General features: G+C 59.0%; 1 protein-coding gene across 2 annotated transcripts in view; it reads right to left on the minus strand.

The window, feature by feature from the left end:
* NALF2 (NALCN channel auxiliary factor 2) overlaps window positions 1-24300 on the minus strand; it is a 29652-nt gene extending 5352 nt beyond the window's left edge. For both annotated transcript variants that reach the window (XR_012777297.1, XM_075513155.1), the window contains exons 1-2: window positions 23507-24300; window positions 468-639 (exon numbers count right to left, since the gene is read on the minus strand). Coding sequence is in view for 1 of the 2 variants with exons in the window: in XM_075513155.1 (XP_075369270.1) it covers window positions 468-639; window positions 23507-24277 (943 nt within the window). In the remaining variant the exon portion in view is untranslated. The remainder of the gene's footprint in view (window positions 1-467; window positions 640-23506) is intronic.
* Window positions 24301-27201: the final 2901 nt, after the last annotated feature.

The following is a 27201-nucleotide window of genomic DNA, read 5'->3' on the forward strand; positions in this document are numbered from 1 at the left end:
AGCCTGAGAACCAGGACACCCAGAGACCCCCCCGGGACCGGCCCCCAGTGGGGCTGTGAGCCTGTGCGGACCAGTGTGCAGGCAGAGACCGCAGCCCTGGGACACGTTTAGGACACCCCGAACGCTGCTTGTGGCGGTTAAATGTCCTGGCCTTGCTCTAACCCCGTCACCTTCAGCCCCTTAGATGCTTGCTTTAGCTTTCCATTAGAGGTAGGGCTTTCATTTCCTGCGCTAAGCTGTGGGCTGTTGCCGTGTCTCCGTTAACCACCTACACCTCACCCCAGACGGCCACGTTTCGGCAGTCAGGCAGTGCTTCATGTGTTTCCACGCTGCACCTCCTCCCCCTCCGCCCCAAAAAGCTTTCAAAATCTGGTGTATGGCTTGCAAAGTGCAACGGGGCTCATCAGCACCCACTCCGTCCCCCCGGGGTGTGCGGGAGCCCGGCCCCGCTCCCCGGACCTCCTTACCCGTACAGATGAAGCCAGGCAAACCTCCATAGATCAGCTCGTCATTGTCCGGTAACACAAACGGGCACCTGGTCTGCACCTCCAGGCAGTATTGCTTGCATGGGATCCGGTGTCGGCACTGTTGTTGGGTCACGTTGAAATACTCGGAGCACAGCCAGGCCTTGTAGACAGCCTAGGGGAAGCCACCGAGAGGGACACGTCACCTCCCCAGACGCCGGGGTAGCCGAAGCACGGCAGAGACAAGGGGTGAGAGGGGAAGGGAGACCTCCTCTTTGCTCACGCGAGAAATGGGTGTCAGTACATCGGGGCCGCTTACTGAACTCACCGATCAATTGAAATAAACCGCTACAGTGTTGGGACTGTGGAACTCATCTAACAAACTAAATCCACCACAAAAATAAAGCTAACTAACCACATGGACTAACGTCCCCTACAGACAGCCACTGCGACAGACCGCGGTGGCTCTGCCGAGACCGGCGGCCTCGGAGCTTGGTCCGTCACACGAAGAATTCAAGCACCGCTTCTCGTCCGTCCCAGAGCATTTTCCTCCTCCGTGAGACACCCTGCCGCTCGCCCGGGGCAGGGTAGGGGTTCACCCTTCCTCTAAAGCACTTTGGTCCCCATCAGCTCTGAACATGGGACACGGGACAGCAAAACTGACCGTGGGCTGATCTTTACTGGAAACTTCCAAAGGTCCCTGCCTGCTGGAAAAGCTGCTGGCCAGAAGCAGGCGGGCACCGCTGGGATGCGGCACACGCAGCCGCTGCAGCCTCAGGCTCGTCCCTCTCTGCCACCAAATAACACCTTCCTCACCCACCCCCCTGGTTCTGGGGGAGATTCCCACTTCATACAAATCCGGCGCGTTTCGCTGCGCCGTTTCTTTTGGCTCAAAGGGGCAGAGCTTGGGGGGAACACGTTCATTTTACAGGCACAGCTTGACACTCGGATGTACCAAACAGCGGAATGCACGCCCCTGTGCGCTGCCCTCGCCTTTCCACCGGTCAGAGCTGTGCTTGGCAACATTTCCAGAAGCAAAAGCAACCTGGGGGTTCACCTGCGACTACAGATTGTGGCTGTGCCACAACCCCTGCCGCTCCAGCCGCTCCGGTCCCCGGCCCCCCTCCCTCGGGTCCTCCGCCGCTGGCAAAGGAGCTTTCATCTGCAGCTGACCGAGATGACCTTCCTCAGCAGAAACCAGCTCTCGAAGAGCAAGTTCCCTTCCACCCTCCGTGCGTTCGTGCCCATCACAGCCGGCCGGGCACAGCCCAGATGGCTTCGGTTAAGACCGTATCGCCCGCATCCCCCTTTATCTCCCGAGCATCAGGCACGGGTGGAAATTGTTTGTCTTCGCTCGCTGTAAAAGGGAGGGAGATCTCTCGTTTCTCATAGTCAGCAGTCATTCCTCAGCCTGCAAGAAACCCATGACACCGCCGGGAAGAGCAGCACCCTCCGTGGGGCTTCCAGCTCATCTATGAATATATCTAGGCACTAGCGACAGAGTGAAGGTCATGCTAATGACCACATCCAACTTCCTTTGAAACCAACTAGAAAGGACTCCCCGTGATTCAAAGGGAATGAATTTCCCTCCTCGGCGTGCTTGGAGAAAACCCCGTGCTCCTCCTCCCAGCTGCATTTTTATTTTCTGGAGGCTTTAAAAGCATTGCTTCTTTGTTTCCCCATGTTTCCATAGATCCTTATCATGGTTTGTTTGGACCATGGTAGTGTGTCAGGATTAAAGCTGGTTGGGAAATTCTTGGCAATTTATTTTAGTTTCTTTTCTTTTTTTTCCCCCTGGAAAATGCCAAATCATGAAAACCAGAATTTTCATGGAAGCATATTAGTTTTGGTGAAACTTTCATCACAAAAAGTTTAATCGGGACCAGGACACAATATATGGAGCAAGCCTTTCAGAGCAGTCAATAGCCCTGTGGTCAGGGCTTTCAGCTGGGATGTGGGAAATTCAGTCCTGCTTTTTCTCCCTGGCCCACTGGATGTTAATTACTTAGACAAAGTGGAACGGCTCCAGAGAAGGGGCTGACTCCGCAATCAGACTGGGAGGACACAACCGGGAGGGAGAGCTTCAAGGTCTGGATCTGCATCTGCTTGAGCCGATTCCTCCGGGGCCGAGGAGGAGGAGGGCAGACGGGCAGGGTGTGCACAGCCCGTGCTCCAGAGATGCCACCACCCCAGCTGCAACGCGTGTCCTCCCCACCGGCCTCCGCTCCCTCGGGGACAGTGTCGGGAGCAAGGGGATGGTGGGACAGGGAGGAGGACACAGAAGGACCACAGAAGGACCCAGAAGGACCACAGAAGGACCTTCGGCGGGGTGGCACACGACACTCCACAAGCGCGATGAGCTTTTCTCCTCGGGGAAAGCATCTATCACTGCTCTCCACGGGACCTCAACAGGACATAAAGGAGGGTTAGACATCTCAGTGGACAGTGACACCTTACGATAGATGGGACGGAGAACCAGAAGGTATAAAACGGGCTTCAAACCATCCATCGACTGGCCAGGACTTAGCCAGATGGGACACATCCTTACTTTGGTCCAAGGACTCAGCAAGTCCCTGCCTCGACACAATGCTGTTATTTACGCATGACTACAGACGCACGCGTAATCTGGAGCAAAACGGAGAGATCCCTGCCACAAAGAGCTTGCAGCTGCAAAGACATGCTATGCGATAGCCCGAAATGTGGGGATGCCTCTGGGAGGGACGTACCGAGGATGGTGACTGAGACACGCAGCCCCAGGAGAGCGGGCAGCCACCCCGCAGGCAGTGGCCCTGGGCAGGGACACCCCGCAGGCAGGGACACCCCGCAGGCAGGGGCTCTGGCTTGCCAGGCTGAAGGCAATGCCTTCCCCCTCTCCCCGTCCAAGGGCACAGGCATCGCACTGCAGCCCACCAGGGCAGGCAGCGAGCAGGCAGGCAGCGGGCAGGCAGCGGGCAGGCAGGCAGCCCTGCCCCCAGCAAGCACTCCCGTGGAAATTGCTACGAAACACATTTTCCAAAGAGTTTTTAGGTCTATTGGAGATTTAAGGTGTTTGGGCTGGGGTGAATTTCCTTAATTTCAATCTTCTAAAAATTAGTTATTATTTTAATTATTAGTAATTATCTGAGGGTTATTTGGGCTGCCCTTTATAGGCAACAGAGAGAGGGCATCCTGAGGACAGCGCATCCCTCCGAAGCACCGGAGTACCCCGAGCGCCCGACGGCGAGGGGGCTGGAGGTGCTGCTCTCTTCCCCTGTGGACTGTAGAGGATTTCTGACAGCTAGTGTCGACTAGCTGCCGGAATTTTAAATGGCTGGAGTTGGGTGGGATGAATTCTCCCCCAAGTCATAAAGTTTTCAGGATTAAAAACCGGATGCATTAACTACACCACAAACAGCCTGCAAATTTAAACAAGAATTAAGCTACGTAGCAGAAAAAGATAATTTGCCACTCACTTTTTGTGATTAATCATTTGGGCTTTTTCTATGCAACAAGTCTGCCGGTCACATAGCACCAACAGCGTCCTGCCACGTCAGTCTCTCTCTTGCACACACTCTTCAGTGCTCCATGGTAATGAACAATAAATAGCAAATAGGTGAAGTGCATTGTTTATATACGGCTCGCAGTGTTATATTTGCTCACAAAAATTCTGCCGCAAATGCTGAGTGACAGCACATGCAACAGCAGACCACAGCATCCACCCACAAACGGGTCACGAACGGGAAAGGGATTAAATTTGCAACGTGATCCGGGGCCAGCCCGGACCCAGACGGGTCCTGCTGGTGTGCCCAGCCCCGGCTGCCAGCCCGGAGGGTGCGGGTGCAAGGACCGGACGGGACACACCGAGTCCATCCCTCCCGCTCACCCTGTTTTCCGGGCCCTCATCTGGCTTAGTGTTAAACATCTCCATCAGCGGGACTTTCTCGCGTTTCCCAAGGCGGTTGTTTTACTGCCGAAAGCACTTATCTTGCTGCCTACAAGTTTTCTTTCATACTTGACCTACATTTTTCCATCCAAAAGTTCATTCCCTTCAATCATTCCATAAGCCATCCCTCTCCCTCCTCTGTGTTTACACATTTCTAATATTTGCAGATGTATCACGCTCCCCATTTAGTCATAACTTAGGCAAGCTCGACTGATTTACTCTCTCACATTTCCTGCAAGTCTCCCTCCCAGCCCTTTAATCATCTCCGACTCTCCCCCGTGCTGCTTCCCAGGCCCCCGTCGCATTCACGGCTCCCACCTGGGGACACGTGCAGCCCGGGGAGGAGGGATGCCACACCGGCTCCCCTGGCAGGGGACCCTGGCTGTCACCTGCACTGGCCCAGCTCCGGCTTCGGGCTGCAGCACCCCACGGTTCGGCCCCGCAGGCAGAAGGGGCAGCCGGCACAGGAGACTCCCGAGAGCTCGGCTGGAAGGAGCTCGGGCTCGTCCCGCTCTCCTGCCGAAACACAGCTTGCACAGGCAGACTCTGCATGGACCTGCACCTCATCTCGTGTGCAACATGAGATGTGCAACACAGCTTGCGCAAGCAGACTCTGCACGTTTTCCCCCTGAAATGTTTCTGTTGACTCCTGTCAGGGAAGCCTGGCAGAGGGTCGGGGTCTCAGACGACGACATCCCTGTGAATTTAATGCAAATACTGAGCGAAAGGCTGCAAAGAGCTGGCGATACCTCAGCCACCGGCGAGGGCAGAGGAGGTGCTCTCACCTAGGAACTACGACCAGGCACCGGGATTCCCCGGGTGCCTTCCCTTTTCCTTTTCCTTTCCAGGGCACCCACAAGCCCAGAGGGAAGCACCGGAGCCGTGCGGCTGCCCCGGTCCCAGCCGGCCCTCGCCTTGCCGAGCTGTGGGTCCTCCGGGTGTTGCAGCAGGCATTCCCGCAGCTGTGCGCCATGGAAACTGCCCATGTCTGTTCAAAAATAAAGACAGCGAAGACCTGCTGGTGCAACAGGGCTGGCGGCCGCCCCACTCCACCGGGATCAGGCCGAGATGGGGGCAGATCTCTAGGAGACACCAGCGTCCTCCCGTCACGCATCTGCAAAGCCCAGTGTTACAGGCAAGGAGCAAACTCCCCGGGATGCTCAAGCAGCAGCCCTACGGCTTTGGTTTTCCAACAGCTTTCGATACCTCAGAGCTCATCCCACACAACCTGCTTTCTCTTGCCATTATAAAGGACGTGTGAGAATTTAGGACAGGAAGAAATTTATTCTCTGCTTAAATCAACGGGGGAAAAGCTCGCTGTTTTCTATCCTTGCCCTTTATGGTTTCTCCAGGAAGTGAGTTTGGTTGCAATCAGCGTTTCTTCCATTCTGTTTTTGCTTTTGGCTGATCTCCAGCCTGGCCAAGTAAATATAAGTGACCTGAACTCCAAAAAGCTCTATTTTGGTGCCTTCTTCCTGCATTTTTAGCTCAGAGGACTGGCTAGATGACTCCAAGAAAGCACAAGGAGTTTTGCTGCCTAGGAAAGGGGCCAACTTCAGACACCTGATTTATACGCGAGGAGGAGGACAGGCTATCTATCTGCGCCTGAATTTTGCAGGTGTGCCGAAATACCCCATCATAAAAGACATTAAAAAGAAACAAAATGAATTGGATTTCCAATAGCTATCTAATTAAGCTACCTGCCTGCTCACACTGCCACCGACATCTGAAAGCGGCAGACAGAGGGACGAGCTTTTCGCAGGCCCTTCTGTGCCAAATTGAGTTCCTCGCTGCCTGCGCTTCTCCCGCTGCCTCCTCTCAGCACCAGGACAGCATCCCCCATCAAGCAGCTTTTCCAGAGCCCTTCTGCACAAAATAATGTACTCATTTTTTAAAGTCATTTGGCCATTTCAACGCCAATCTAGTTGCTGCCAGTATTTTGTAAACACTGGCATTGCCTGTTGAACCACCCCGGCTAAATTTGGGGAGAGCCAAGGGGCAGGGATGGAGCAGCATCCTTGGGATGCAACACCTTTGCAGAGGATGCAGTGCTTGGGATAGTCTGGATGCCCACCGGGACCACCAGCTGCAATTAACCCAACGAGCTGCTGTTTTCCCATTAGAGCAGGAATCAATGCTTGGGAAGTTTCCCCCAGGGAAAATTCTGCTAATGGCACAGGGAGCCTGGCCCGGCTGCAACGACCCTTCTCTGTAATTAGAGGCAGGGGCTGGGGCAGCATCCTGGGAATTTGCGATCCAGGGATTTGCAATCCAGGGATTTGCAGGCTGGAGGGGGAGGAGGATAACGAGGGAAGCAGGAAACCTTCCCCTACAAAATAATCTCATTCTGCATAGAGAAGGCAAGACGTGGTGCTCCTCACCCTCTGCTAACCTCACACCTGAGCAAGGCGGGGATTTCCCCCATCTGACTGCCCGGGGGACCGGCCGATCCCCCCCACCCGCGCTGCTCCCACCGAGGGGACGCCCAAGGAGAGCGGAGCCCCTGACCAGCAGTCATGAGCCGTTACACCAGGTGCAGGCAAACTGGATGCTTTGAGAAACCGAGCGCGAGTTTATAGCTTGGCAAAGCTGCCCGGGGCTGTATTTAATTGCAATAATATTGGGCTCTGCTGACTAATCTGAAGAAGCGCTGGGGTCAGCTCTGGAAGGAGACCCAGGAGCGTGCTTGGGCCGGCGGCCAGGGGTTCACGCTGGAAGCTGCTGGGCTCTGCCGTGGCCGCTCCCTCGGGCCAGACCCCCATCAGCACCAGGGAACCTGCCTGAACCCCTCCTCCCAAAGCCGCCCCCTTCTCCTGCACCCATAGGGAGCTCGCTCACGTCTTGCTCATCGGGACGCCGCGTGTGCCCAGCCATCAGCTTCCAGGCGGGCCGAGAGGAGAAATCCCTGCCCGTCCCTGCCAGACCCCCCGGCCGAGAGCTGCCCCCTCCCCTCCCGGAGCGGTTCCTGGGACTCACATTTCCATCGTGGCCTGAGACGAGCATCTGGAGTGGCTGCGCCTCATTAGTCGTGGACACAGGGAAATGAGTACTGCTAATGAGCCGCTCGGGCGTCTCTCCAAGCTCTGGCACATCAGGATGCAGCGCGGGAAGCAGGACGCGCAGGGGGGAGAGAAGAGCCCCCTTGGATGGCAGAGGATTAAGGGAATGCTAAGGTCCACGGCCGGCCAGGAGGAGTCACAAACACAAGCTGCAACGTCCAATTACCATTGTATTCAATTACTGCCGCCTGCAATTCTGACATTAACAATCTTGAGCTTTTTAAACAGCTTTTTTTTTTTTTTTTTAATTAGCCTTGCTATAGGCTGTTCTAACATCACATCTGTAACAGCTGGTTTTTTGGTAACTTCTTTGATAGTTCTGGAGCTGCGTTATCCCTGCCTTGCCACATTCACATGCTCTGGTTCGGGGAGGGGAATCCAACCCAACCCCAAAACCCAACAACTGTGTGCGATTTTTTTTTTTGTATTGTTTTTACTTTTTTTTTTTTATATAATGTTGACTTGTGCCTGGCGATGACAGCGCTGGAGCCGCGGATCCTCCGTTTCACAACCGGGGGAGGCGAGGGCCGGGGCGCCTCTGCCCATTGTACCCCGGCACCGTAGGGCACGGAGGGGAGTCGGCATCCGCGGCTCCGGGCACCGCGACGGAGGCTGCCAGCAGGAATGGCGTGGGATGGGGACGGGCGCTCGGTGGGAACGGGGCCGGCCACACGCAGGCTGCGGGGCGCTGGGAACGGCACCGGTGCAAACCCCAGCTGCTTGCCAGAGCCGGTGCTCCTCAAACATCACTGGAAACGCCGTGCCGTTGGACCAGCATCCCGCCTGCTCCCCACCAGGGCCAGTGCTGCCCGTGCCGGGCTCTCCGCTACCCTGCAGCCCACCCATCTCCAGGGGTTTTTTTTTTTCCCATTAGTCTTCCCCCAGCCATCCCATGCCAGTTGCATCCCAGCTCGTCACCCCAGCACTGCGACCGCAGCGTGCCGGGGCAGAACGGGCACAGGGGAGGCTGGGCCGGGTCCGGCACCGACCAGGCTCATCCTCAGGGAGGGTCCTGGGCAGGGGAACCCCCCCCGTGCTCCCCAGCCACGGCTTCCCACCCACGTCCTGGGACCGGACCCACGTCCCTTGACCTCACTGATGAATTCACTCCAAAATTACCCAGAAGCAACGTTAAGTCAGAGCTACCCGCTCACAACACCTTAGTGACTACTTCATGAAGAAGCTTATAGTTCTTAGCATTTTAGTTTTAATTCCCAGTTCTTGGATTAAAGAGACTACCTGAATGCCCCTTCTCTTACAGGGAAAAAAAAAAGCCCCCCAAAATAACCCCCCCTCCAAGTTACTCAAAACAAGTCTGAGATAGGCACAACTCCCTAAGCGCTCATCTTTCAAAACTAAGAGAAAACAGCTTTAAAGCATGACCTCCATGCACCTTATACACTCAAAGCCCAGGTAACAATCCTATCGCGCCGAAGTTCACGACATCGGGTAGCTCGACACACACCTTGGGAACGCCTGAAGTGGGCAAAGGACAGGAGAAGCAGCACCTCAACCTGCAAACACACGCACACCTTCGACACCCACGGGTGTGCTGGGCCAGGGGCAGCCCCCGGCACTGGTCAGCGGTGCCAGCTCCCAGCCCGGGGATGCTATCAGGGGATGGGCACCACATTTACAGGCTCATTTCTTTTTTAATCTGCTCATTGCAACAGAGGGCTGCCCTGTGCAGAGGCCAGGGAAAAGCCTGGTCTCACCCCAGCAGATGCAACTCTCACTTTGGAACAAACCCAGGAGGAATAGCCCGTCATTGTGGTTTGTACTGAAACGGGAAGCATTCCCTGGAATAGCGGTGCTCGTGGCCTCGCTTCGGACACTGTACAGCCCTCAGCAGTACTGCGGCCAGGACTGCGCTTAGGAGACATGGCACTTGGCATCCCAGCACGGCCGCGTTGCTGCATCTATCTATTACACAGCAAGCAAGCAAGCAAGTAATCACAGTAATTAACATCACAGCTGGATGAATGGAAAGGCAGCGACCACTGCCAAGCCCCCTCGCTTTCCACAGCCAGTACCTGTGTGCCTGCGTGTCACAGGTCCCCCCAATTTCCCTGCACCCCCATGCACCCTCCAGCAAAACACCCTGTACAGATTCTCGCTGCGGTGCAGGGTCGCAGCACCCAGCGCAGGAGCCGGCACTGCAACCACAGCGACGCGGGGCTGGCTGCCTGGAGCCCTTCCCTCCCACCACAGCTCCCACTTTGCCCAGTGCAGGTTTGCCACAGTGGCCCTGCGGCCATCGGGACCTGGACAGGGCTTACCCTCGTGGCCCAGCTTGCAGCCACCCAGCCCCGCACGACCGCTCCTGCAGACCCCAGCCCACTGCAGTAGGCTTTTGATACTGTATCACTGCTCAAAAACATTCCAATTCCCATGAAATAATATTTTCATTTAATTATCAGACTCCACCTTGGGATAGACGCGTCCTTCCTCCGAGGGAGGATGACGACGGGGTGGAAGCGCTCCGCTCGCTGCTGCCCACAGACCCCAGCTCTCGCTCCAGCGTACGTGATGTCGGCGGGGTGTTCAGTCCCCCCCGCACCCTGGGTCTGTCCCCTCTGTTCGCCCTGTGATTTCTTCTGGCAGTGACTACCCGCGCTTGGGCAGTGCCTAGTACAATGTGGCCCCCGTCTTGGTGGGCTGCCTGCGGGCGCTGCTGTAAAACAAATGTACTGAATCCAAACAAAACGCACATGGAGCCTGCTCCTTCTGGAAGCGCCTTGGAAGGAAGGACTGGGCCCCATTGTGCTACAGGCTGCACAACACCAGCAGTAGACAGGCTCTGTCCTGAGAAACGTCTGATGCACACAAACCCGAGAGCACAGTAAAGGCAAAAAGAACCGGCACTCCCACGCTGAGCCTGCCGAGCGAGAGGGGCAACAGTAAATCTAGACCGCTGCTTTATGCTTTCCTTTCCAGAAGGGTTTTGGCTGGGGTTTAGAGGGGAGAAGACCAGCTCATGGGGAAGGCGAGGCCAGGACGGGAGCGTGAAGGGAAGGGGATGGACACCAGGAGAGCCGGCCAGGAGACTGGGACAAACCACCGGTGGCCAGGGAGCGAGCAGCTTCTCCTCGGCATCTGGAGGGCTCTGTCCTTCTCCATCTGCCCCGTGACACCGCATGGCTCCGGCACACCAGCACAGGCATCGCGGCCCCAGCCAAGGGGTGGGAAACACCAAAACAGACCGGCATCACCTGGCCCAGACACGCTAAACCAGACTGGCCTCTGCCCGGCCACCCCGGCATGGGTGCACACACCCCCGTCCCGCTCCTGCGGGTCGGCCACAGAGGAGCCGGGAGAGGGGACAGCTTGGTCACCCAGTCATCACATGCTGGGGATGTGCCAAGTCCTCCCTCCCAAAAACGCTCCGGTTACTGTGCAGCCAGGGATGCATTTCGGCAGGTCCCCGGAGTCCCAGCCCTTCCCTCTCTCCTGCCACAGGGGTGCGATGCCACCGGGACGCTCCCGCATCAAGCTCACCTTCCATGTCTGGGCATGGGAGACCCGTGCTCTGTGCTCACGGCCAGGCTGCACCCCTGCACCGGAACTAAGCCTTCGGCCTCCCGGAGAAGCTCCTACACAACACTTTTTCGTGGGAAGGCCAGTGGGAAGCAGACGAGGCAGAGAGCCCCATCACTGGTGTGCGGCCGTGTGGGGAGCGGTGCTGCGCTGGCCCCGGCAGAGTGGGGTTGGGAGCGTGGGATGCTGAGGGGGGTCAAGGCAGTAACAAAACCCAAATAACCCAGTAAGAGAGGATGAGCACCCAGTAAGAGAGGATGAGCACCCAGTAAGAGAGGATGAGCACCCAGTAAGAGAGGATGAGCGACTCCAGCTACCCACCTACAGACTGGTCAGGTGTCATGATGAGACAATGATGAGAAATGAATTTCTCCTGAGCAGCCAGCCCGAAGCCATGGGAGGCTCAGGCAGCTCCAGCGACACAGGTGCTGGCTGCAGGAGTCACCGAATAACCGCCCCTTACAGCCCCCCCAGCCCACGGTCCTGCCTGGCTGCCTTGCAGAGGGCACCGAACTAAATGCTAACGCCAAGAGACGGCGAGAGCAGAAAGAAGAGCAGCAGAAGGAAAGAAAAAGCCAAGCAGAGGCTGGGAGAGCAGCATTTTGCTCCAGTGTGGCACTTCTTTAAGCAGCTATAACTGAACCATGGCTCACCTACAGAAACAGGGAGAAAACGCGGACGTTGCTGGGGGAAGCACCCCGTCCCGAGCACTGCTCTCCCCCAAGCGCCCGTTGGGCAGTGAGGGTCCAGCTGCAGGAAGAGGGAATCCAGAGGACCATTAACCAGCATCCTAAAAATAACTCCTGGGGGTTTCAGAAAGGCTCGGAAGGTGGGAGGGCTCGGCGAGGCAGGCAGGAGGGCTGCTCGCGAGCAGTGATTTCTTTGCGGTAGTTGCACTAGCCGGCACGGCTCCAGAAAGACGCGTGCCCATCGCTCACCGGCTAGCCCTCCGGTGAGGCTGCAGGTAACCGGTGGGTTAGTTAGCAGCCTAGTCTGCTATCAGCCCAATTAGCTGAAAAGTAATTAAAGACCGCTATGAAGCTGAAGATGAACACGATCGAGTCGGGACAGAGGGAAAGTCAGGTCCCTGCAATCTATTAGCATCGCTTGAGGAATTCACTCCCATTAGATACTGCTGCAGCCAGGAGCTTAGCAGGATTCAAAAGTAGATTAAACATTTATACAGATAATGAGAACATCCTGTTACATTAGATAGGATATAAAAAAATAAAGGCTAGACACTTCAGTGCCACGAGTCATAAATTACCCACCAGCTGATGGGGGCAAGGAAGAAGTTTCTCCAGCAGAGCGGGTGCATCTACCTTCCAAGGAAGCGGTTAGGCTGGAGCATCGTTTTTGGGAGGGTGTGAGCACCCAGCCCGGCAAGGGCTATGCCGGGGCATCACGACAGGGCCGCCTTCGCAACCGATGCATGCGGAAGGGCCCGATCCCGCACGTTGCCAGGAAGCCCTTGTTCTCACTCAAGTGCTTGACTGGTGCAGAGGATGCTGCAAGGTCTCATTTTGTATGAACGGGAACGCAACATGGTACAGGGTCTAAGGCACACCCCGCAGCGGGAGGAACCCGGCCTGCCTCACGCCACGCTTCGTGCACCTCGCGGAGCGGGGTGAGCAGCAGGATCTGGCCTGTCCCAGCTCCCTCATGCAGCAAAGAGCAGGAAGACAGGAGCGTCCCGCCTCGGCAGCCCGGCTCCAGGCACCTTCCACGGTCAGAGGGAGATGCACAGTCTCCCACGCCGATGCTAGGGTTGTTTAGGCAGCTGCAAGGGCCTGTTACTTAACTTGAGTGCACAGGTCCCTTAAATGCAGCAAAAGATGATTTCCTAGATGCTTATCACCACTCCTGGCAGCTTCTACTGATGGAGACAACAGGACTGGACACGGCTCGTGCCAGATATGAGAGCTGGAACCTCTTTTTTTATCCCCAGCTGAACGCCGCTTGCAGAAATCTCCCCCTCCTTTCCAGGTGGGGCCTTAATGCACCCGGGGAGGTGGGGAAAAACCCAGGATAACTCTCGGTCTCCACTGTGAGCAGCAGGCAGATGCTCCTGGCTGGCATCGCTCCTCCTCAGGCAGCGAGCCTCAAGGGATGCGCTCCTGCGGGGAAGCCCCGTCCCTGCTGCTCTCCCCTGGAGCAAGCCCAGGACAGGCTGGGGCTCTCCTCCCCTCTCCACAAAGCTGCCGCAAGCGCAGCTGCACGTCTGCTCCGTCCCCCGGCGCCAGCCCTGCCCGCAGGCTGCCTCCCCCTCCCAGGCCAGGAGCCAGGGTGCAGGCAAGCCCCGGGGATACCCTGGCCGCTGCTGCCTGCCAGACCCTTGAAAACAGCCGGCACCTGGAGCCTCGGGGCCGCTGCCCAGCACCCTGTCACCCGCAGAGCAAACGGGCGCGGGAGGGAAGGCAGCGAGTCGCAGGCAGGGTGCTGCAAGACAAGGGGGTGAGCAAAGGGGTCGGCATCTTTGGTAACACTAACGCACAGAGACTTGAACTTCCAAAGCACGGTATGAAGGTTAATTATCCTCCGCAGAGTGGAAATGCTTCCTCTGCATTTCCATGAGCAAGAAGCGTCCAGAGAGCTGCCCCATGCCCCGGGCTCATCGCTGCCCTGTGCTCCGAGCCAGCCCTCCGTCCCAGCAGCTACTGCTGTTCCCTGACAATCTCATTTTAACAGGAGAGCACTGAACGACGACAAACAAGTAACGCATCACGGCAAAGAAATGCTGCTCTTGCATACGTACGCAGAAACTTCTGCGGACACTGCTTCGCCAGCTGTGCTGCAGAGGTAACAGGGGAACACCAGGCAAAGTTCAGTCAAACGCCTTGATTTTTGCAAGCACCTCCTCAGACTTATTTTCTACATGTCCAGCCAGCTCAGTATCAGGCTGCAATGCTCCAAGTGCTTCCAACCCCAGGTACTCCAGCGAGCTGGTTTGCTTTGTGGGCACGGCTGGGTTTAGGGCACAGGGCAGGGAAGCTCTGCAGACTGCTTAAGAGAAATGGCCTCATGGGGCCATTACAAAGATCCAAATAACTTACTGGGTGTACAGATCCAAAGCACGCACCTAGAATTCACCTAGAAACTGAGCAGCAGGCAGCAAAAATCACAGGACTTTGGTGTTGCATGTGCCCTGCCTGTACAAGCATCCCTCCTCAACAGGCAGGCAGATGCGCTCCCTAGACACAGAGATTTCCAAGCTCTGCAGGAAGCAGGGCCGGGCTGACAGGGATGCAGGGCACGCTGGACAGGTTACAACTTTTTGCCAAACACAAACAACAAACAGCATTTCTACAGACAGTGTTTCTGCTAGCTGCCATGCCCTGAAGAATCCCAAGGATCAAATAAGGATCTGGAGACCACATCCAGGAGCAACCCCCACCCCCCAAGAGCACTGGGCAGCCAGCGCAGGGAGCCAGCAGAACACGCTGTGCTTCTCCACCCCAGCAACACCTCTCCTGTCTCCTACCCCTGCCTGCTCCCGCCGAGCAGCCTGAGCAATTGGGTGGGACCAGGAGTGCCCGGACACCTCAGAGACCTTCGGGATGGAGGTGGCAGTGGGGACTGCAGGGAACATCTCAAACATACCCTCCGAGAGCTCTGCAAACTCCGCCAGCATCCGCACACCCAGATTTCCCCTCTCCCCACACTGAGGGCTGCAGACCCGTTAGCAACGGCTCACCCATGGCAGGGGGAGAGCAGCTGCCGCTCGTGAAATAATCATCACCAACACCCCGGGCTCAGCCAGGGCTGCCAGACCCTGCCTGCACCTCCTGCCCAGCCAGGGCTCAGAGAGCCGGGACTGCCCCAGGTGTGGGGAACACGCAGGGGAGGAGGTGGCTGTGGGTGAAGGCTTCTCCCCACCTCCACGAGCATCTCCTGCCCCGGTTTGCAGAGGCAGGTCTGGGCAGCGGGCGAGCTGCAGAAGCGGCGGTTGGTAACGTGGCTGCCGGGAACGTTGTGGCTAAAGGTTCTTTCCCCTTTTTGAAAATGCCAGTTCTTGGAAACTGAAGCATCTCCCAGGAAGACAGTAGCTCGGAGATGCTTCCCTGGTCTAGAATGGAAATTCTAGTGAAACCAGGTGGAGGCCCCCCATGAGTGAGCCTGGAGGGGGCTTGAGGTGGGATGAGAGGGGCTTCCCCCAGGGAAACCAGACCTGTCCCCACCCGTCCCCAGCAGCCACCAGAACCAGGGGCTTTGGGGATGACGCTGGAGACCCTGCTGTGAGGAATAAACCGCCCAGAGCAGGGCTCCCATCTGACCTCGGGCTGGCGGTAGTTGCTTTGTAGCCTCAAGCATGAGGACTTATCTCCTTTTACAGCTTACTTCTTGGTTATAGGGTCATTCTTACTCTCCACCATCCAGCTCCATGGAAGATGACACTGAAGACCAGGAGCAGGTCAGGGAGAGGCCCAGGTCTGGAGGGGGTTGAACTTTGCGCTCTTATTACATTCAACACAAAAATACAACTCTTGCTCCCCCCGCACTGGTCAGCCCCCAGCGCCCTTCCCAAACCATGTCCAAAAACTTCCGAGAAAACCTCTGCTTGTCTCCTCTCCCTCCGTAACAACCAGCAGCGGAGAGCGCTGGGGAGCGGTGCAGCACGGTGCCTGCGGGCACGAGGTGCACCAGGCTCCCTGTTCTGGGGACACACAGGCGCTGGCACGGTCCTCGCCAGGAGAGCTCCCGGCCCTGCCACCGGTGCTGGCTCCAGGCCCCCTCTCCAGCTCCCCTCGCCGCCGCACCACCCCTTCGCCCTCCCACCCCTCCGCAGCCTCCATCCACCAGAAGCACTGCAGAAGCTGCCGTGCAGAGATAAGATGTCAGCCGAAATGCCAAATACGCGTTTCTTTTACTCCCGAGGGGATGAGCAGGGCAGGCAGCGTTTCCTTCTCCAGCCGGGACCAGGAGCACCAGGATGCTCGTGCAGGCAGGGGTCTGGAAAGCCAAAACCTTACCAGATGATGCCGTTTCATGCTGCCTTTTTTAACACAACAGCCACATCAGCGGAGTTTGGGGGAGCCCACGCTGGCTGTGTGCGCCCAGCACCGCTCCTCCCTCTGACACCCCGGGATCGTGGCTGGGAGAGAGGGCCCGGGGAGAGGCCACGACCAAAAGCCAAGCAGGGAAGAGGAGCGAGGCCAAACTGGTTGAGCCTGCCCAGGCAGGCAGCTGCCAGCTCTGCCCGCAGAGCCGGGGCTGCAGGCAGTGTGGACAGATGGCTACTTCTCGCCCAAGCAGCCTCCGTGTCTCATTCACAGATTTGCTGTCCCTGAGTCATTGCCCTTCAAACGACAGCGGAGCCGAGCTTCCTCTCCGTGGAGCCAGGCATGAGTCGCATCCTAATGGCATCCCGGTGACAGCGGGAATAGCCCGTGGCAGCCAGGTATCTCCTGCACTCCTGCTTCTGCTGCCTGCCTGCCTGCTGCCTCCCACCCCGGCGGGCAGCTCTGGAGCTGGGCAGCGGAGGAAAAGCCCCATGGGGCATCTGTGGGGCCAGGCCTGGGGCCGTGGGACATTTCCACGAGACCCCGCTGCTTCCTGGGGTGCGGAGGGGCTGGGGCTGCTGCGTGCGGTCCTCGGGGCTCCGCAGGTGCCGAGCCCTGCGGTCTCTGCCACGGGGAGAGGCCAGGCTGTGCGTGATCCCTACGGTGCACAAAAGGCTCCTTTCCTGATGCAAAAGATGCCTATCTCGGGACGGGGAACCACGTGAAGCCCCGTGTGTGGGCAGCTCCAGCGATGTCCTGGGTTCAAGCAGACACCGTGTGCATCCTCTTCCACCTCTCGGTGCCCGGCTGTGGGGAGGGTGCTGCCTCCTCTCCCCTGGCAGCACAAGGATGCTCGCACGGCTGGCAGTCGGCGTGACACTAGCAGATCCCTTTGTCCGGGGGGACAGCACGTATCGCTGCCCGTTATGAAAAGCAGCATTGCAAGCCGCCCCCGATCTGGGCCACCCCAGGCAGCCTGTAGCAATGGGTCCGTACAGCAAAGCGGGACCAGGGCGGGGGCGGTTGTGTCATTTTACCAGGTCACACATTTTGCCGATACCGTCACACACGCTGCTGAGCTCACGGACTCCCAGAGGCTGCCTGCACCCAACAGGACCGCGGCACACCCGATGTTTTCCAAAAGGCATCGTTAGCTGCTGAAGTATCGCACCGCGCCTCTGCCGCCGGAGCTGAGCCTGCTTCTCCGAGGAGGTCGTTCCACCCCACCGGTGAAGCCCCCGCACGCATCGTGCTCCCAGGGACAGGCACAGGCGGAGCGGAACCGGGGCTCGCGTGCATCCAGCACCGGCGGCAGCAGGCACAGCCGGGAGCACACGGGCGCAGGAACAGGCGTTGGCGCCTGCGTCACTTGTAGCTACTTGGTGACAGTTTGATGGAGACAGATCTCTCGCCCTCCCTCGCGCTCTTCCCTGCACCATTTGCCGATCTGCCTGTTGCTGCACGGAGACTTGCTGCCTTTATAAACTTCTGTATTTTTCCCTTAAGCACCACCGACAGACATTAACAGGCGAGGACTAATAGACAACCAACCAACCAGCCCAAAGCAGGCAGCCAAACACCGCTGAAATCAGTGGCAAATTCCACCCCCCCACGCACCACCACCCAACAGCCCAGCCAAGTGCTGGGGGGAGCACCCCACGGCCACTGCCCCCACCCTGGGCTGCTTCACCCCACAGCAGCCATGAGGGTCCGGCCGCCAGCCCACCGCACACCCCCAGGCATCTTGAGATGTCTTGACCCCAAGCAAAGCTCGGGACTGTCCAAGCACCGGCTCAGCATCCCACTTCATGGGGCTGCAGCACTCCCACGCATCCCGGGCACCGCTGGAGCATTTCTGACACCTTGACACTTTTGTTATTACAGAGCAAACTCCTTTCATCAGTCAGTTTTTGGTTCTTCTGTTTTTCCATCTTTGATCTCTGTTTTCAAGCATCTAGGTGGCACCTGACACAAGGCGCAGGAATCGGGCCGTGCCAGGGGCTGCGGCTGCAGTAACTGCACGCCTAAACCCACACATTCCTTTTGTTCAAATTCTTTATACAGTTTAATCACATCTTTGTGCAGGGCTGAAAAAAGTTACGTTTGCTTATACAGAATTGGTGTGTAACGTGGAGCTGCGCGCTCGGCTAAGCTTGTGCATGTGGTCTTGCTAAAATTGCTGAATTATGTACTGTGCTGATCCACTGGAATTACTCTGGAATTTACTCTGGAATTCTTTTTCACCTCATGAAATGCCAGTAAAGCTCCACCTCACCGGCCAGGCTTGTTCCTGAGCCGGTGAGGTGGAGCTCAGGTGCAGACACCAGAGCTGCCTGGGTGCTTGGGAGCAGCTTCTCCCCTCCTGGGCTCCTGGACTTCACATTTAAAAAAAAAAAAAAAAAGGCAAGATTTTGGTGAAACCACTTTTGCCGTGGGTCTCAAGGGACCTCCCCTCTGCGCACGGGTCTCCATGCAAGGAGCCACCCAGGCTTGGAGCCAGAGTGCACCAGGTTGAGCAGCATTTTGGATAAGCCCAGCCCAGACAAACTCAACTCGAGCTGCCTTTGTGAAGGTAAAACGCTGCTTTGGTTCGCCCAAGAGGCATCCCTGGCACCGGGATGCCCCCAAGACATGGCCCTCCCAAAGCTCCTGGCACCGGCGTGCTTGGGTTTCCAGAAGATGCTCTGCAGGGAGGGATGCTCAGCAGAAACACCAATTGCTGATGCTGTTTCTTGCTAAACAAGAGCAAGAGAACAGGACCCCCGGAGGGTATTGAACCTGGGCACTGCAGATTTGCTCCCCAGCCACTCGGTGTGGGCTGTTGCCGCTCAGTACGGGCTGTGCCAGGCACGGTGCCGCGGCAGACCGGCCTCCGTCTCTCACGGCATCACCTGTGCACCCACAGCAGGGAAACACCGGCACGTCGCGAAAGCCCCAGGAGTGAAATCCTGCCCTGCCAGGCTCCCCCAGACAGGCTCTCGGGTAGGTAACGGGGAAACCAGAGGTGAAAAAACAGATCTGGCCAGGGCCGCAGCGGGATTCAACAGCCACTGGCCCAGGCGTGCAGAGAAACCCTGGTAATCTAATATAATTTGAGATGCTACAGGTCCTGTCCAGCCTCGCCTTCCCACCAGCGCTCTGTTACCAGCCCCAGCCCTGCAGCTCCTGGCTGTCAGTCCTTCTCTCTCCACAGCTTTGTTTCTTGCAACCTAATGAGTCCTTAATTCAGCAGGCTTTCTCCCATAGATCTTGATTTGCCCTAGTACCGGTGGGAACGTGCACTTTTAGGAGAGCTCTCCGTAGCGGCTGTTGGTGAGGGAGATGGCACAAACACAGTGCTCTGCCTTTACAGAAGCAAACCTCTCATCTGGCGGTGGCTGAGCTGGAGCAACGCTGCTTTTTGCCTGTCCAGAAAGATGGAAAAAAGGCACAAACCAGCCATAAGCATCCCGCAGGGCATCACTTTGGAGGGATGGGGATTTCTTCCTGCATTAAGTCCTGCAAAGCCTGAGCTGAAGGCTCACGTGCTGCAAGGGCTGCCGCTGCCCCGCATTTCCCGAGGGACATTCAGCCACAACGTCCACGTCCCCGGGCCGTGACCTCCTCGAGCCCTTTTGAAGGATGCTACCAACGTGTCACCACAACCGCTCGGTGCACGAAGTTCACTGTGTCTTGCAGCGACAAAGGGTACAAGTCGCACAGGAAGAGGGGAGATGGAGGTGGCAGGCAGCTGCTCCCAACTCATTTAATGAATTTTCCCTCTTATAGGCAGAAAAACACAAGCATTTTCCACCTCTTTTATGCACATCACCGCTAACTAGCACCATGACCCCAGCAGCTGGCACTCAGGTCTTCTTCACAGCAAGAGGTGAAATGTATTTCAGAAGACGGATGGACCTTGCGGACCGGCTTCATCCTCTCCCTCCCCTGTTCACACGGTGCCGGGGGGCCCGCCCACGAGGGGCTGCGAGAGCCAGCCTCCATGAAACCCCATCAAACGTAAAATGCAAACAAACAATAAACCCGAGAAATGTATTTTCACGTTTCACTGCCTCTCAGCCATAGGGAATTTTGGTGTTAGTTGTAGGAGTAATGAGTAAAACATTTTCAGAGTATGATTCGGAAGCTGTTAGTGCTGCACAGGAATAACAACAACGTATGCAGAAAGTGGGATCTGCCCGGGAATTATTTCCAAGCAGAAAATAAAAAGGCCTAGGAGAACATTACAACAACGAGCAATCTACGCAGCTGAATGACACAGAGACCCCACCATTTCACGGCATTTCTATCTCCCGCCGCTCCTGGGGAGATTTTGACCCAGCCTTCCCTGAGCGCTCCCCCGAGCTCCGGGCACGGACGGATCCGGGGTTCGGATACTCGGGATGCTGCTCCCCCCCGGCAGCAGCCGCCTTTCCCCCACCGAGCACAGCGTCCCGAAACCGGGGTCAGCCCCCGGGATGATTTATTAACAGGGAACGACAGGACCCGTGTGTCCCTGTTCCTCCTGAAACCAACCCACAACACTCAGCTGCTTCCAAGTTTCCAAGTTTTTAACTCGGGGTCAAACCTGCTGCCGTAAGGAGGAACCGGCTTTTGTTGTTGGGGCTTTTGTTGTTGTTTTAAAGCAGATGCAATAAAAAGCCAAAATCACTGGGGTGATTCGGCTGCCAAAGAGCTCCGTGTGTGCTGTTTATCGAGCCGTGCTGCTCCTTGGGGACAAAATTACGGGGGGATACGTGGCTCTGCAGAGGGAGGCTGCGTGCAGGTGAGCTGGAGCTGCTTTGTTTCCCCGCCTTCATTTTTCCAGCCGCTATTACGGAATAGGAAGGATGTGAATGGGAGGCAGCCACGCGGTGCAGGAGCCCTGCTCCCACGGCGAGCGCGGTCCCCTGCCCTGCATACTCACCCAGCCCCAGAAATATTATTTAAATCCTGTTTACCCAGCTACAGGGCTCTCTGCAGCCAGAGTCCTGCTGCAAGGATTTTGCAGGAGCCTCTCACGCCGGCTGAGCTGACTGTCATGTTTTCCTCCGCTCCTCTCCTATTTTGCTGTCATTTGCTCTCGTATGTTGTTACCATCGAGCGGTAGCTCTCTGCTGTCGCTTTCAAGCGGGTATTCACATGAGCAGCGTGCAGCCGCAAGTCACATCAGAAAATGCAGTATTATTCAGCATCTGGATAGGAATTACAAATTCAGGCTGCTTTAAAAATCCCGCCAGCCAGATTTTCCAATGCAACGAGTAACTGCAGCCCCTGCTGAAGTCCAGGGGACTCGAAATCAGGCCAAAACTCGCTCGTCACCACCACGCCGGAGGAGTTTGGCGTTAGCCTCATTTCACAAATGGGGAACAGCCACCGAGAGGGTGAGGTTGAGGCTCGCAGCTGGGAAAGTCTAAAGTAAGGCACCTAAATACGTATTGAAGCACGTATTAAATAAGTGGCCTGATTTTCAGGAGAGACTGAAACGAGTGGGAGCTGCAAGGGCTCGGGTCGGTGTGTGCAGACTCGGGCACCCGCACTGGAAATTTCCTCGTGGGTGGCCCGGGCGAGCGCATACAGGTTGGCCCTGCTGCTTGCACCCTCCTGTTGCTTCCTAAATGCCGCCTGTGAAATCGCAAAGCTGGTGCTCACAGATGCTCTAAGGATGCAACCGCCAATGTAACACGGAGCAAGTGAGGAGGTACGCGCCTTGCCCCTACTACCTCCAGCTCTGCACCTTCTAAGCTCGTTTCCTGCTTTCTCATCAAGGATGTTAAGACCAGGGACACTTAATGAAGACTCATCTAAGCATGGCTCTGTTTCTAGATGCTTTAGAGTCCATGGGAACATCTCCTTGCCCAAGACCCAAAGGTAATACTTATTTTCTTATCTCTGTTTGCTCCTCTCTCCGGGTCTCTATGCCAGCGAGCACAAGCAAGTCGGACTCAGCAGAGGGACACTAAGCCTGCAGTGAGGGTGTCTGTACGCTCTACCGGACACGGCACGGGAAGACCCCGCTTCTGCTGGGCCCCCGGGAGCGGAAGCAGCGCAACGGCTGGCAGCGCTGAATCCCTTCATTCACCGCGGAAGCAGAGCAGCAGGACCAAACCACTCGGTGCATGCTGAATACTACGTACCTTTGAAACCGCAGGGGGAATTTGGGCAAGCAGATTGTAATTACCTGGCCTGGCACCGGCCCAGAACGCCAGCACTAGCTCCCTTCCAAAACCGGCTCCTTACAAAAGTGATGCAGAAACGCGGGCCTGAGAGCAGCGGCCAGGATCTCGCCGCTGTGCCCTTGATGAAAGACACCACCTCGGTGTCCCCAGCGCTGTGCCCCGGTGCTGCTCCCGCGCTTTCCCACAGGACGAGCGCCGCACCAAGAGCCACCCGCGTCACCACCGCAGCTCCAACTGTCCCTCAAAACTCTCCCAGAAGAGCAGTGGCCAAGCCCTGTCCTGTCACCGAGGGATGCTCTGCCACCGTCCCTCTGGGGACGATGCTGTAACACACCCCGATGCCTCTCCCCCAAGACACGGCTCCGAGAAAGGGAAAGCAGGTTTGATTATCAAGACCATTACGCTTCCCAGAGGCGATGTCCAGAGGGAGCGCGTACAGGTGACCCAGGCAGCTCAGAGCAGGCGGAAGCTGAAGCAGCCGTGGTGCCGGGGCTCGTAAGAAAGCAGGGGAGCGCCCAGCAGAACCGTGCCGGGCTCCGGACGGAGATGTGACCGCGGCTCTTGCTTTGGAGAGGAGACGGCACCGTGCTGAGGCTCGATCTGACTGATGCTGGGGAAGGCAACCCATTCGCTTTCGGAACATGGACCGTGCCCTGCGGCTGGGGACAGCCCGTGACGCTGGGGGGAACGCCAACGGGGAGGCACATCCCGGCACCCCGGCCCATCTCCCTGGGGAGAAGGGGTGGAAGGGCTGGAAAACAGCTGTCACATGCGGGTAAGGGGATCCGGCACCGTGGTTCATCTCAGGTCACCGCTTGTCTACACACCTCAGCTTAACGACGGCCGGGCAGAGCCCTGGGCTGCCCCAGCCCTGTGCAGCACCCCTCCGCAGCAGCAGAAGGCCAGAGGCAGCGGTGAGGGGCCCCACACCTGCCCTGGCTCAGCCTGCGTGCACACAGGTGTACGTGCATGCGGCACGTAAAGGGGTGCGGGTGAGGCTGGTAGGGAGTGGGGTGTCAGGAGGCTGCGTGCGCGCGGATGGGTGCGAAGGGATGCGCGAGTGCACGCGCGCTCAGGCCAAGCCCCGCTCTGCCCTCTCGCTCCCACCGCCCCGTCCCAGCTGGCCCGAGGGCTCTGGACCCGTCCCGCCGGCAGTGCCAGGCTGGGGCTCGGCAGGCACAGGGAGACCCCCAGCCCGCGGGCAGGCAGCAGCGCAGCTCCGGCAGGCATGCGGGCAGGAAGGCCGCAGCACCCTCCCGCAGCCGGGACGCCCGGGGCTCGGCGGGGCTGCGGGACAGCGCGCAGCTCGCCCCAGGACAGCGCGCAGCTCGCCCCAGGCTGCCCGCCACGGAGCACCCCCTCCTACCTTGCAGTCTGTCAGGCAGGATCTGACCGAGTACTCTTCCGATTGCAAGTACTTCTCCAGCAAGAGGTCGAACTCCTCGTATTTTTCCTGAGCGTGTTGGTCCAGTCGCTGGTACGCCTGGACGCAGCTGCTACAGGCCTCCCCGCCCAGCGCCCCGGCCGCTGCCACCACCAAGTCCACCATCAGGTTGTCCATGCTGCAGTCCAGGCCGTCCGGGCCGGCCATCTCCCGCAGCAGGTCCCAGATCGTGTAAGTATCACAAAAGGAGAGGTTGAAGTTCCTAAAGTAAGCCTGCAGGAAGGTCCTCTTGGAGGAGGGAGAGGCGAAGAAGGGGGCGGCGGCGGGGGGCGAGCGGAGGGGCGCGCCGGCCGGGGAGCCCCGCGGCCGCTGCAGGGCGTGCAGCCGGGCGCAGGCCGAGTCCAGGTCGCCGCGGGCGGCGGGGCAGGGGCCGGCGGGGCCGGCGGCCCGGCTGAGGTTCCCGAGCAGGGCCTCGCAGCTGCCGCCCGCCGGCTCGGCCGCCAGCAGGGCCCGCGGCCCGCGGCTCCGCGCCCGCCCGGCGCCGCTCCGCTCCCGCGCCCGCAGCTTGGCCCCGGCGCAGAGCCACAGATGGTCGGAGAGGAGGACGGTGAAGAAGAGGAGCGAGGCCAGCGAGAGGCGCCATTTCTGCGCCCGCTCGGGGTCGGCCACCGGCTTGTCGCTGCGGCGCGGCGCGCAGCACACCGCCCCGCCGCCGGCGCCCCCGCGGGGGTACATCCAGGCGCCGCGGATCATGCTGCGGGGGCGGCGCGGGGGGGCGGCGGCGGCGGCGGCGGGGCGCGCCGCGCTGCCGCCGCCGTCACCTGCGGCCGCCGCGCCGCGCCGCCGCCGCCGCCGCCGCCATGCCCGCGCCCCCGCCTACAGGCCGCCGCCGGCCGCCGCGCTGGCTCGGCCCCGCCGCCGCTCCCCGCCCCGGCCCCGGCCCCGGCCCCGGCCGCGGCGCGCCGCCCGCCGCTCGGGGGCATGCCCCGGCCCCGCTCACTCGGCTTTCCGCTTCCCCGTCCGCTGCGCCAGCTCGCGGGCCCCGCCGCGCCCGCCGCCGCCGCCGGGCCCCATGCCCTCAGTCTGTCGCCATCTTCGGCCGCGCCGCCAACACCTTGAGGAGCCGCGCCGCCCTGCGCCTGCGCGCCCGCCCGGTGTCGTTCCCCCCCCGCCCCCCGCCGCCCGTTCGCCGCCCGGCCCGGCCCCGGGGCCCGCCGCCCGGCCCGGGCACCGGCGGCGGCAGGTGCCGTGGTGCTGAAGGACAGCTCCGCCCGCCCGCCCCGCCGCTACCGGGGCCGCCGAGGCCGGGGCGCGGCGCGGGCAGCGCTGCCGCGGGGAGGGGGAGCGCCATGCGGGCCCCCCCCCCCCCCCCGCCCAGCACCAGCAGCCCTCCGCCCCGGGAGCACCGCGGGGCCCCCCGCCACGCCCGGCCGGGGCTTGTCCCGTCCTCGCCCCGCCAGCCCGGGGGAAGGGGGGGCCAAGGGGCAGCCCCGCTCGGGCCCCGGCCGCCATCCCGGCGGGCGAAGCTGCCGGGCAAAGCGCTGCGCTTCGTACGGGGCAGAGCCGGGGCAGAGAGGGCTCGCGGGGCGCTCCGCCACCAGCGCCGGGCACGGCCCCCGCGGGGCCGCACAGCTCTCCGGTGGCAGACAGATGCGGGACGTCCCCCGGGCGCTCGCTGCGCGCTCGCCCTCAGCGCCGAAAAGAGCCCCCAAGAGCTCCCTTTCTGGGTCACCGGGAGCGAACTCTGAACAGGCACCGAACCCAAGAGGAAGGTGGCTTCCAGGGAACGCCGCTTCCTTGTGTCCCGAACCCTGCTGGCACCCCATTAGGGGTTTCTTGGGCTAGTTAAACAGGGGACTATTAGCTTACCGGGCTTGAAAAGTACACAGAGCTCTGCAACATGAAATCCCGCTGTAAGCAGAGCCGCAGGCAGAGCCTGCTCTGAGGCTCCTTCTCCGTACATGAAGCCATCCTCACCCTCGGGCACTAACCCGGCTGTGGGAACTGGTTCAAGTGTTCCTATTCCTGGGGTTTTCATCAAGCTCTGTCCCAAAGTGAACCAACTCCTTCATGCTGCTCAGCTGGGCCGACAGCCCTTCAGCAACAGAGATGCTGGAGCTGGTTGTCTGGGCTCCCTCCGGCTGGGATCCTGTGGGCACGGGGAAAGTCACCGGAGGCTTTGTCCTTCTCCCGTTTGTCAGCCCGACCTGCGAGGAGAGCGAGCCCGGCGGGATGGGGGAGGTGACGGCCTTTGTGCGTGCGCAGGAGGGCTGTCACCTCAGCTGGGGCTCAGAGCACTGCTCCAACGTGGGCACAACGCGTGGGAATCCTCCTGCCTGCCACACTCCTCATCCCAAACACCCAGGCCAGCAGATCAGGATTTTGCTTTGCTACGGCCACCACTTGGGCCGCCGCTGCTGTTTAAAGCCACCCTCCTCTGAACGCGGGCCCTGCACAACAGGGCACGGGCCACCGACTTCTCTCTGCGACAGCAAGGGCAGGGCTGCTTGGCACCTCGGGGGCTGACAGCGGGAGCCGAACTCCCACCCCTCCTGCCATGCAGCACGCCCGCAACAAAGAGCACGTTACTCACGAAGGCCACCGTGTCTGATCTGCAGATACTCCAACAGTTAGCTCTGCTCTAGCTGAGGCACTGAGGTGAGAAAATATCTGGTGTAGAGCCAGGAGAGGTTTTACAGCCGGAACGAACAAATGTCGAACATCACTGAAAGTGATATAAGGAAAGCTGCAACCCAGGCTGGAGACGGAACTTCTCTGAGCCGTGGCACAGGCACCTGCGGCTCCTGGAGCACAGGGCAGAGCTCAGGGGACAGCTTCCCCCTGGCTCTTCCACCCCGTCCCTTCCCGCCCCTCCAGCGTGCCCGTGGCCCAGCTGGGGAGGAGATGCTGGAATAGCCGAGCGCACTATTCCTGCAGGTGTGGGGTTTCTCTGGTGCGGTTCCTTTCCTGGGACTGCCAGTGCCTGCCTTGTACACACAGGGTCATACCAAGGGTTGCGGCACCGGAGCCATTATTCTGCAAATAAATACTAACTGTGCTCCCTCTGTATTTGCAATGAAATAGCTCCGATACCTCAGGCACAAATGCCTCGCTGTCTCGTGCGTGGTGTGGGAGCAACGCATCCCGCAGCTCCGGTGCCCGCGCTGTGCAGGCAGAGCTCACCAGGGTGCGAGCAACTGGTGTGAAGAACAAGGCTGTGACCGCAGCAACTCCTTGCTGCCGGGAATGGAGCCCCAGCGTGCCCGGCAGAGCCGAGCATCCTGCTTTCGGATGGGAAACCAAGGCACCAGGCACATAGAGAAAAAGCCAAGCAGCCTGAGCACACTCGGTACGTGCTCGGGGCACGCTTGCAGGGACCTCGGCTCCCTAAGCTGTGCTGCCTAGCCAAGAGGCAGCAGCCTCGGGACTTCAGTTCAGTCTTTCACACTCTTGACAGGCTGTATTTTCCCCGCAGGCTTTCACCTCCCCATGGCGAGGTACTGCTGCTGTTTCAGCCCGGAGGGGTTGAAGTTTTATGCTATGCAAATCCAAAACGGCTCAGGGTGAGCGCTGCAGGCAGGAGGCCAGCAGCAGAGTGTGTTGTCAGGCCTAAAAAGAGCTAACAGAGGCAGTAACAGAGCCCCTCAAACCCTTGCATACCCCGTTACGTCTCTGAC

The sequence above is a fragment of the Mycteria americana genome, chromosome 10 (assembly GCF_035582795.1).
Source record: "Mycteria americana isolate JAX WOST 10 ecotype Jacksonville Zoo and Gardens chromosome 10, USCA_MyAme_1.0, whole genome shotgun sequence".
Lineage (NCBI taxonomy): Eukaryota > Metazoa > Chordata > Aves > Ciconiiformes > Ciconiidae > Mycteria > Mycteria americana.